This window comes from Miscanthus floridulus, chromosome 7 (genome assembly GCF_019320115.1).
Source record: "Miscanthus floridulus cultivar M001 chromosome 7, ASM1932011v1, whole genome shotgun sequence".
NCBI lineage: Eukaryota > Viridiplantae > Streptophyta > Magnoliopsida > Poales > Poaceae > Miscanthus > Miscanthus floridulus.
Genome location: NC_089586.1, coordinates 62452678 through 62464863, shown reverse-complemented (window position 1 = coordinate 62464863; position 12186 = coordinate 62452678). Strand labels below are relative to the sequence as shown.

At 43.1% G+C, this 12186-nt stretch overlaps 1 protein-coding gene across 1 annotated transcript; it reads left to right on the top strand.

Moving 5' to 3' along the window:
- Nucleotides 1-1817: 1817 nt before the first annotated feature.
- LOC136467037 (AUGMIN subunit 6) lies at nucleotides 1818-11865 on the top strand. The gene is made up of 13 exons (XM_066465591.1): nucleotides 1818-2200; nucleotides 2301-2357; nucleotides 2451-2545; nucleotides 4119-4269; nucleotides 4935-5060; nucleotides 5153-5312; nucleotides 5846-5906; nucleotides 5995-6262; nucleotides 8753-8878; nucleotides 10002-10157; nucleotides 10379-10622; nucleotides 10763-11215; nucleotides 11445-11865. Exons 1-13 carry the CDS (start codon nucleotides 1988-1990, stop codon nucleotides 11483-11485), a joined length of 2151 nt encoding a protein of 716 aa, XP_066321688.1. The 5' UTR covers nucleotides 1818-1987; the 3' UTR covers nucleotides 11486-11865.
- Nucleotides 11866-12186: the final 321 nt, after the last annotated feature.

The following is a 12186-nucleotide window of genomic DNA, read 5'->3' as shown; positions in this document are numbered from 1 at the left end:
AACTGGCGCAAAGCCCCAGGGTCGTTGAGTCCGGAGAAATCCACTCCGGGCCATGCCTCGTTCTCATCCGAGGAGTCGGCGTGGATGCTCAGGTCGAGAGCGAAGCGCTGGCGGCGTTCCTAGGGTGGCGGTGCCACCGGACAAGGCACGGTGGTGCCAGCTCCCAACACGCTGTTCTCGGCCTCGGCCAGTCGGGCACCACCACAGCCCTAGGGCACCACTCCGAGCCCGGTTTTGCCTCCTTTTCTTCACTAACTTCTTCACCTTTGTAAATGTGCTAACACCACCAAGTGATCACCACCTTGTGCACGTGTGTTAGTTTTTCACAAACATTTTTCCAAAGGATTAGCACTCAATTCACCATGCCACTTGATTCTAACTCGTATGCAAAGTTAGATCGCTCAAGTGGCATTAGATGACCGATATGCAAACAAGTTTGCCCCTCTTAATAGTACGAACATCTATCCTAAATCCGGTCATCAACTTCTCTACACGCCTATGACCGGTGAAATAAAATGCCCTAAGTTATACCTTTGCCTTGCGCATTCCATTTCATCTCCTCCAATGTCGATGCAAATGTCGATGCAACACATGCACTAACATGATCAACAATGATATGATCCACTTCATATCATCACATGATCGTATTGGTTCATCGATCTTAACTTCACTTGCTCTTCACCATTGCTTCGGTCCATCGGCGCCAAGTCATCACTCAACTTGCCCTTCACACTTGTAATCAGTCCATTGAGCCAAGTCATGTCTTGATCATCTCCACCTTGATCATATGACTCAATGTCATGTCTTATGTGCAATGAGCCCTTTCATCATCCACATGTGTTTAATGTGAGCTTTGCAATATCTTCGAGCCATCTCCACCTTCATGGTATATGTTACTCACACATATGTACATGTGGACTAATAACCTGTGTATCTCACATAAACACAATTAGTCCACCTAGATTGTCACTCTATTACCAAAACCAAATAAGGACCTTTCATCCCCCTCTATTTATACCCACTGAGAAGGTCGGTTTGGGGAGATAGTCGTCACATGCCCGTATGCAACCATCATGGGAAGATCACCACGAAGCGTTGTCGGTGTTTATTGACCGGCAACTCGTCACGAGGTTATCCAGGACGATCATTCGGGGGGTTTCGGCGTATGCAGAACTCGATGTTGAACGCAGAGACAATGATTTATACTGGTTTAGGCCGCTGTGTAGCGTAATACCCTACATCCAATTTGGGGTGGATAGTATATTGCGCCATGCGCTTCGAGTTCAGACTGTTGAGTCTATTGTCTTATGTGCCGATCTAGGGAGCCCTGCCTTCCTTTATGTAGCCCAAGAGGCAAGTTCTCTAGTCGGTTACAATAGATGAGTCATAGTAGGATTACAAGGTAGCAATACTACTAGAATTACATGCGGAGAGTCCTAGTCAGACTAGGTATTTGCCTTTTCTTGCGGGGTACCCGGGGACTATGTCCGTCAAGCGCCACGTGGAAGGAGGACGCGAGAGGCGCGAAGGGGGTGCGGCTGCTAGCGATTCCATGCACGGGTGGGATTTTTTCTTTGCGGGGAGGTTGATCGTAGGGTTGTTTTTGGTGCCACTGAATAAATATTGACAAGTATGTTTTAGTTGTAGAGATAGAGATAAAGAAAAGATTTGATAAAACAATTTTAGAGTATTTCAACGGACTCAATAAAATTTGGCTAGCGAGGTAGGCTATTAAATTTGTGTTGGAATATTTTTTAATAATAGCTAAATTAAAACAATTTGGCCGATGCGTTGGACATGTTCTTATGTTGACTCAACCGGGCCTGGCCGCTCGCCCGTCGGCTGCCCTTTTTCCTTCTCCCTCTCCCCACCTCCGCGAGATCTCACTGCACTGCCTCCAATGGCGCCCTCCTCCCGGTAAACCTAGCCGCTCTACCCACCCGCACGACCCAGCCCCCCACCCATCACGTGGAGAGCAAGCGCAGCCATGGCGACGGATCGGGAGAAGGAGCGCGAGGCGGAGCTGGAGAGCGCCATGTACACTAACTGCCTACTCCTCGGCCTCGATCCCGCCGTCCTTGGCTCCCCCTCCTCCCCCGCCGGCCGCGTCGGCCTCTTCCGTCACTCCAACCCCCGCCTTGGCGAGCAGCTCCTCTACTTCCTCCTCTCCTCGCTCCGCGGCCCCGCGCAGTCCGCGAAGGCAATCCGCTGGCTCTTCTCCAATTTCTGGTTACCTTGTGTTTGCGGAATTTTTAGGGCTTTCCTGATCTTTTATTTGGTTCGGTTGGCATTCAACACAGGATTTTGATAAGGTCTGGCCAATCTTCGACTCCGCCCAGTCCAGGGAGTTCAGAAAGGTGAGATTTGTGCAGTTTGTTTCACATTTCTTTGGTTTATAGGGTGTGGTGTTTTGACGTTGGTTGGCCTTTTGCTGGTGATTGGTTACTTAGATCGTTCAAGGGATCATCAGCGAGCTGGAGCAGCAGGGGGCACTGCCTCGGAGCAATTCTAGGGTCTCGTCGCTTGCCACATGCTGCGGACCGAGGTCAGTGGACCACTGGACTAGGCTGGTTGTCATTTGTTTTGGTTGGTTGGGATCTACAACAACGTAGCTTCATTGGATCCTTGGAACGCACAGATGATTTTGAAATTAGAGTTTTCTGAAACTAGAGCAGATGTGACATAGGTTGTTCTATCCAAGTGCATTGTCTCAACCAGATGTCATGTGGTGCTGGTTTCAACCAAATGTCATGTGGTGCTGGTTTCAAGATAAATAGTGAATGCTAATGCTCAGTAGTTCTTCTCTACAATAGCATATATAGATTGCTGATGCTTAATAGCATGAATTTGCACTCAACTAATAGTAATTTTTTTTTCTATGCTTGTTCACCTGACATCAGACAAATTATCCCAAACAATCCAGTCAAAATGCCATTAGGCCAATACACTATGTGCCCTTGACTCACCTGAGGGCTAAGGTACAAACACATAAAGATCGCACCAAGAGAAACACTAAGTGGACACCCAAAAGAAGAGTTATATAGGCCTCATATGTAAGCAGCTTCCATATTTTCAGTTCATCCTGTTATAATTGATCACAGGCCATGCTTGCTGTAACCCCTTGTTGTCACAATGGCTTGTTTGAAGAAGTAGAGTTAAGAGGAGGAATAAATGGGACAGGCAAAATGGCCAACTCAATATCAAAATTACACAATACTGGTGGGTGGTGGTATAAGATCAAGTATAACAGATTTACAGATGGGATGGTAAACCTTTTAGTGCTAAAAATGCAGTGGTGGATAATTGACTCCCTTCTGAGAGAAGAGTTTTTGTACCCCTTACTGACCTCACCCATAAATCCAAGCATATTTTAACAACTGTGGTTATCCCTCCTTTTCACACAACATGGTGAACTCCTGAGCTAGCATTTCTGTGCTCTGCTTCATGCAGTAATGTATTTGAGAGAATTTCAACAATTTTGTAAAAGGATTTCTGTTATGACCTTCAGTGACTCTTTAAGGATCTATGAGGTTTTGGATCTGGGCATGCTTTCCTGCATGCAACTTTGAAAACACTTTTTATATGAATGTGTTAGGGAAAAGGTACATATTAGTTTTTTAAATATATTGTGCAATGAATATAATGGTATAATGTCTACACAACCAATGTAGATATCATTTATATTTTCTATGTGCTCCTAGCCATTTTTGGAATAATCACAATGCAAAATTGAGCCTAGTGCGCTTGCATTGTATTTTGTCATGGTGTGATGGGGGGTTTGGGTGCTCTAAATACTTGTTAGCTAGCTATTAAATATCCGTGGCCTTTTTATGGTGGGTGCTGGCATACTGCAGCTTGGATTTGGTTCAGTCATGCTTGGGAAACTGGATGTGGCTTAAAAAAAATTTGTTTCCTAATGATGAATGTAGAGATCATGTGGCAAATATTTACAGTATGAAGTGACTGCAAGTGATGAACTGTGCAGTTCTTACTTTTAGAAAAAAAGCTGTCCAACAGATATCTGCGAAGAGAAAAGTACATTTTGTTCTTGGAGATCAAATTACTTGGCATGCTTTCAGATTTTAACCATAATTTTTGCATTCCCTACATTGACGCAGATTTGTTGAGCTTTTGTGGCAACTCTCTGTACATGCCCTGAGAGAAGTCCACAGGAGAACATTTGCAGCTGATGTTGCATCAAATCCACTACCTGCAGCACTAACAGATGTTTCTTATCTTCATGCTGCTTCTTTACTCCCAGTAACCAAGGCAAGAATGTCTGATTCCTGAATCTTTTGAACTGTTGATATTGTTTTTTTAATCATTTTGACGACTTGTTTTAAAAGGCTGATCATTTGTAAAGAGAGCTCCAATTCTAAAAATATTACTTCCTCTTTTTTGTAAATTGAGCTGTCCACATACCTGATATATATTTGATGGAATTATGTCAAAATTCTACTTATTAGATAGATCAATCCTTACATTTTGAGCCTCAGGTTTGTGTACAGGCAAACACTTGGAAAAGGAGGTAGCGTCTATGAAGCATTTTAGTCCCTGTGAGGTTAAATTTTGGGAAATTTTTATGTATGGTTAGTAACTGAGGAGAAAGCATGTGTGGTGAATAATTACATGAAGCTATGGCTTTGCATGTCATCATAATTGAAATAAAAATTGCTTATTCGTATGCTTATTATAGTGACCTAAGAGGGGTCGGCCAATTTAACCATTTGTTATGGTTGAGGTTTTGCCTTCTATCTGTAATAATGAATTCAGCTATGATTTTGAATTTTGATGTTTCAGAAGCCTAGAAGGCACAAATAGTTTTGATTTACGCTTCTCCAAGCGATTTTGTATACTAGTTCGTGTTTCATGTTTGAATTAATGAATTCTATGTTTGATATTTTTCTTGTGAATTGACGGGGTATTCCTAACAGGCAAGAATAGCTCTGGAGAGGCGTAAATTTCTTAAAAATGCAAACATAGCTGTTCAGAGGCAAACGACGTGGTCAAATTTGGCCCATGAGATGACAGCTGAGTTCCGAAGTCTATGTGCTGAAGAGGTACACGATAACTTCCATAGAGTCTATTTAAGATATGTGCTGCACACTTATCCATTTTTTCTTAGTCTTATTGTCTCCATTTGGATTTTTAGGCTTATTTGCAGCAAGAGTTAGAGAAACTACAAGATATGAGAAACAAAACAAAACTTGAAGGCGAACTCTGGGATGAACGGCTGTCAGGCTCATCTGGGCAGAACTCTCATTTGGTTTCTAAGGCAACTCGTCTTTGGGAATCAATATTGGCTCGCAAAGGTAGACATAGTAAAGTACCATTACCAGAATATGCTGTTCAAATGTGGACTAAATGAATCGCATACTTAAAAATGAGTTTTGAGTTAATTGGCACAGCAGGTATACTGTGGCATTTGGTATTTACTCAGTAAAATTTTCCACTTTAGGATACTCAGGTGGTTTGTTAAAACAAAATGGCTCCTATTCATGAGTTATTGCACTCCTTGCGTATGCTACTGTAAAACTACAGCGTTATACTTCCTCTATTTGAAATTAGTAGGATATTTCGTTTCATTAGGACAAAGATTTTGATCAACAATTATTCTATTAATATGTCACTTATGTGATGTAGAACCATAATCATGATTATTTTTTAAATGTGAATCTAATAAAGAAATTATTCGACAAATGCTTGTCCTAATGAAATGAAATATGCCTACTAATTTCAAACAGACGGGGTATCATCGTTGAAAAATAAAGATGTCTTTGGATAGAGTGTTGTAAGTTCCAGTGGTAATCTTGATTCCAGATTTTGATTGCTACCGTTCTTGCAGGCCAGCATGAGGTTTTAGCTTCTGGACCAATTGAAGATCTTATAGCACATCGGGAGCACAGGTGTGTTCTACTCAACTTCCATTGAACTCTGCAGTTCGATACAGTGTTATCTTTATTATATTATTTCTAATATTCTGTATTCTGTTAGATACCGGATATCAGGATCACAGTTACTAGCAGCGATGGATATGAGTTCAAGTGTTCCACATTCTGAGTTACTATCATCTCGAGCTGGCGAAACTTCTCCAATTTTGGACAAGCAGGAACAGATTTCTCAGCTATTCCAAGGAAAGGAAGAAGCCCTTTCAAGGTCAGATGATAGGAATGGACGTACTCAACAAACTGTTGATGTAGCTGAAATTCTTCGCCGCTGGACTCATGCTTTACAGCGTATTCATAAACAATCTCTTCATTTGGTAAGATATTACTTTATTTGTTTTAGTTTGAACTGGCAATACATCAGAGTGACATTGCTGAATTCCTTTTTTTTTTTCATATGTCCTATGTGCATCATACTTCAGCATTATCAACCACTAGTTTTCCTAATGCTTGCGTTATAATATGTTTGCTTTGCTTTTTTGCATTATCACAGTGAATTTCATTTACATTGCTTGTGGGAGCATTGCATGGCATACCACGAACTAATCCTTGTACAGAGCTTAATTACACAATTAGTGTGTTTGGTTGGGGGACGATGGGGGATGGGATGAGGCTATACCAGATTTGGTGCTGTTTGGTTACGAGACGACTGGGGCCGTCCCTGAGCGGATGGCGTCATTGTCCGCCATTGTCTTCCCGCACTCGAGCTCGCGGGTGTTGAATAATTTGCTGCTGGTCTTGCACAGAAGTCTGCAGCTGCAGACCAATCTTCAGTCAAGGTTGCAGCTTGGTGACTAGAAATCTGAAACTGCAGACCAACTTTGAAAGGTTGAACAGCAGCCAAGCTGTAGTGGGAACACTTGACTAGGAGTAGTGGGGACACAGATTTTTGGTAGGCCATTGTGTCCCTTAGCTAATAAATATTGCAGGCTTATCCTGCAGCTAGGACAGTAGACTTTGACTGTAGTTCAGCAGCCCACCTTCTCTGGTTTCAGTTCATACACAAACTGAACCTACCCCTCTGTGTATATAATTGCAGCCCTGGTAATGTAATACTCAGTTCAGTTCACAGCAGCAGCACTTGCGTGCAGCAGCAGCAACATTCAGGAAAGTGTAGCAGCACTTTCCTTTGTGTGTGTGTTCTGTGCTCAACCTCATCTTCTACCTCTAGCCGTGAGTGAGTGTGTGTGTGTGGAGGTGAGCTTGCTGCTCACCTGTGCAGGGAGATCGAGGGCCAACAGCGGGTCGGAGCTCGCCGGGAGGGGGCCAAGGCCCGAGCTCACGGCATCCTTGTCTTCCCCGTGCTGGAGCTTTCAGTGGCTGGAGCTTGTGGGGGAGAGGGCCGAGCTTGCCACATCCTTGTCTTCCCTTTGCTCGAGCACGTGGTGGCCTCATCCTGGTGGCACGGCGCAGTGGAGTTCCGAGTGGTGCGGCGCGTGGGGAAGGGGCTCCAGGCGGTGTAGTGTGTGGGGAATGGGCTTCGGTTGGCGCAGCGCGTGAAGAAGGTGCTCGTGCGGTGCGTGGGGAAGGAATTCTCGGTGGCAGGGGCGTGACGGTGGCTATGCCTGCTCAGTCTCGGAGGAAAATTTGTGTTTTCTCAATACAACAGTGAGCAACGGTGGCAAATACCCCATCCAACCCAGGAACCAGTCCTATCCCCTCAACCAAACAGCAGACAGGGATGGTTCTATCCCTAAAAGCTGGGTTGGATCCATCTCATCCCACCACGTCCCCGAACCAAATACACGCTTAATAAACTGACAACTTATGGTAGATGTCATCTGTAGTGTTGACAATACTTCAACGGTTTAACCCCATTTTTACTACTTGAATGTTCTTTTTCTTTGGCATCCAAACTGCTAGAGGTATTGAATCTAAACGTATCTGTTACACATTGTCTCAGGACTATTACACCATAAAATTCTACTCCCTCCATCTCAAATTATAAGTCATTCCAACTTTCTTGGAGAGTCAAAGCATCTCAAGTTTGACCAAATTTATATAATAAATACCAACTAAGTATCATTAGATTCTTCATTAATAATATTTTCATAGTATACCTATTTGATGTCATAAATCTTTGTAATTCTCTGTATAATTTTGGTCAAACTTGAGATGCTTTGACTCTCCAAGAAAGTTGAAATGACATATAATTTTGATGGAGGAAGTATTAATTAATGGAGTTACGATATGCGCATGGTGGCTTAGGGGTATTACTGGACACAAAAGATTCATCCAATATTCTATCCTATATTTTTTTTCTCAGATGCATTGCTTCGTCCTGCATCCTGTTTAATATTTTTATTTTGGGTTCAGAGCGGATAGTGACACAAGTTGAACAGACAGAAATTATTCATTCTATTTGGACTAGAGCAAAATATATTGAACAATATCAGGGGTGTAATTATAATGTACAATGAAATTGTAATAACAGTATATGTAGCTAGTTAGTTTCATATATCTTGCATAAGCATATGAGCTATGATTCATATATGAATTTATTGTAGTACAATTAATACAGTTAGTAAAATGGCTAAATGCTCGATAGACCATAAAACCAACATAACACATTATGAAATGTAATGTAAATTTTATAGGCTTAAAGAAATGGGGATGTGTAAGGCTGCTCAGCTGAGCCTTGTTGCATTGTAACAAGGTATTCCTGCATATGCTCCCCCAATACATCAGATGCATATAAGCACTATTGCATTCGATATGCATCATATGCTAATGTTGTGACTTCCTGGTACATCTGCGCATTCTTTGAACCAAACTACATATTATTCAGCTTTCTACTAATTTGATAGGCCAAAGCGAATGATGGAGAGGGGCCTGAATTACTGAGGAGTGCATCCGACGGAGAGGCCAGTACTCATTCTGATTCGTTAACTGCGACATTAGCTGAACATCGCCAGCATTTAGTCAGTATACAGGTAACAACCTCCATGCAATTTTAAAACTTGTCAGTTTATCTGTTATGACTGGTCACGTATGAATGCCGGAAGTGCCCACGTGGCTAGATGCATGCTGGCCCAGCAGGAGGCCACGGGCTCAATGAGATATTGTATTAGTTTATTTTCCATTTATTTTCCCACAAAGATAGGATATTGGATCATAGATTGGTTTGTGAGGAGCAAGGTTACATTAGGCACTGGGCGCTCCATAGGCAGTGACCCACCACCTAGAGCATAAGCGAGCCTACGCAAGCCTAGGCGTTTTAAGGCGTTTTTCTATGCGTTTTGTACACATACATATGTTACATCTAAAATAAAAGAATAAACAGCAGAACAGTGGGCTTAGATTAGACAGAAAGTCCGGTCTAAGAGTCTTGCCCACCTTACCCAGTCCAACCTCATCCATTTGCCTCCTCTGTCCTAGTTCCAGCCGCATTCTTTTGCTTGTGCCCATCGCCTCTGCTTCCTTCCGGTTGTGCTCGTCACCCACCGCCCCTGCCTCCTCCCGACCGCACCCGTCGTCGATGCCTCTGCTTGCCCTCCGCTGCCTCTGCCCACCCTCCTGGCCTCCCCATGTCACCTGCCGCCTCTTGGCCACGCCTATGGCTAGCCTCCTCCCAGCCGCGCCTGCCTCTAGCCTCCTCCCGGCCGCACCTGCCTCTGCCGCCACCTGCCGTCCTCCCTCATGCAGTGCGGCTCTGGATCTGGGGCCACACCGCCTATCTTCTGCCTAGCCCCTTAGGCGAGGCGGTGCCCCTTTGCCTAGCGCTTAAGTGCACCTAGGTGAGCGCCTAATAGCGCCTTGTGGAACACTGGTCAGGAGGGGATAAATGTTTGGAACTATTGATGGGAGGAAATTAAGCAGAGCAACAGATTTGTTGCGGTGCTTCCCCTCCCTTGGGTTTGACTGAAGCCCCGTCTCCCTGTCTCCCACTCCTACCTGTCTCCCTGTCTCCGACTCCTACCTCCCACACAGCTTAAATAATAGCGACAATTCTATCATTATCAGTAACCACTAGGTTTTTGGATTTTATTGGTGAATGGTTCAACAGTATTTATTGGTTTCTAATTTTAATATGTGGCTGTTGTTTCCTTTGTCTAGGGTCTAATTAATCAACTCAAGGAGGCTATTCCGGCAATGCAGCAGTCTATTGATGAACTCTCAGAAGAAGTGAATAGTGTATCTATTAACTCAATGGATCAATTGAACTCGAGGCTACCACTGTCAGTACAAAGCGCTGGGCTTGGAAGATCGGAAGTAAGAATAGAAAGTTTTAACTAATAGGCTGTTTTGTTTTATGATGATTTACCCACTGTTGAAGTAGGGTATCAACATATAGCAGCTATGGCTGAACAATACCTTTTTTGTGTGAAGCAGTATCAGATTTCTATATTGTAAACATTTATCAAGCATAAAATATTGCTATATCAGGCATGCACATTTATTCTATGGCTTTCTGACCACCCACATTTATGCAGGAAAGAAGCAGTGAAGTTTCGGAGATCAGTTCTAAGCTCTCTTCTACACACTTGGACAAGCCTGGGGGCAGTCCTGCTCTAAAGCTACCACCATTATTTAGTCTGACTCCAAGTTCTTCTGGAAAAGGAACACAGACACAAAAACGGAATGCGCTGGCTCGTCAACCTAGCCATGAGATCACATCAGAAGAGAAAACACTTACCATCCCCTCAACTAAAGATCAAATGAATGGTTCAATGCGTGGTATTTCTATCTTAACTCTTCAGCTTTTCCATTTTATCCTTATACTCTCTGTCCTTTTGTTTTCTTCCTATAGATATAGAAAGTGAAGTGTTTTCATGAATAGCATCGTTGAATTGTTTTGGTCAATATGGTCTTCGCAGAAAATGATGACTATTCTGCTCATGACATTAGACGGTCTATTCGTGAAGCTGCTTTATCAAAGCCATTGAGGAATGCAGAGAGGCTACAAGATAAAAATAGTGATGATGGTTCAGAGCACTTCTTTATTCCGTTGTCATCTGGTGCTGCAAAGAAGGATATGGATTCAGTGACAAATGGACATAACCAGAGATTAGGCTTGTTGCCACCTCAGATGAAGTTCGCAAAGAGCACAAGTGGCATTTACTACAATGCGGATAGCTCAATAAACACAAGTCCAGTTCTGTTAAGTGAACTGAATGGACATGATTCGATCAGTGCCATGAGTTTTCTTGACCCGGCTGGTGGTCTGGCACATCAGTCCTTTATCACTGATGACGCCCTGGATCAAGTATTCTCCCCTCCTCTATTGATGGAATCTTCGTTGTTCCATGATGCAGACGAGGACCTACTTGGTAAGTCTTAAACTCGATGGATTTTATTTTGGGAAGTAATTATGTGGATGTGGTATGCATGCACTTCTATAAGCTTTCATGATGTTAAATTTCGTTAGTCCTCAACAGCCATGCCCTATATTTCAGTTTCATCATTAGAGATGATTATGGATAATGTTTCTAGGAACCCATTGTGTCTCTAATAAGAAAAATGTTTCCAAACTGATCAAACTTGTTGCTTGCTTTTCAGCACCATTGTCAGAGACCGATGCAGCATTAATGGAACATTAAGCTTCACATGTACACTATGTAATATTTTGACCACTGGCTGGACACAGCCCGGAGGTTCTTGTGGCTTATGTTTGTCTTATTGACGGCATGTTGGGCTAGTTGCTTGTGATTTGCAACCAGGTTGAGATACAGATGCTTCTGCATCAGAATTTGGGTGGGTTCTATTGCGGGGGATAAGTTTACTATTGATGTGGGGAGAGGAGGTGATATAGCTGCTGGTGTTTTTTTTTCTCTGGACAAGGCTATAGATGCCGTGTTGTACCAAGGGTAGTGTGCACAGTAGGAAAGCCCAATCTTGTATATTTAGTTACTATATACATCAGCTGTATTTGTGCTGTAATAATTTATCGACCTGCTCAAATTTGTCTGTTGCTCTGCTAGCTGCGTCCAGCTGAGTTAATCGCAGTTTCAGTATAAGAAACTGCAAATCATAAATCTAATGTGGTGGAGCAAATGGGGACAGCACTGGCAGGTACTAACTTACTATAGTGTTAGAGCTAATTCTAGCAATGGCCCCCCTAAAATAGGGTTTCTAGGGATTTTAGGTGTAACACCCCAGAACGGTGTTCTAAATCATTACCACACATCGCAATAGCAGTAACTTGTCATCAGAAAACGTGACTCGCGCGTGTAGAAGCCGCACTAGGATAATTATTTATCTAAAACTTGCAAGGGTGAAGACTTAAATTGTTCAATGTGAC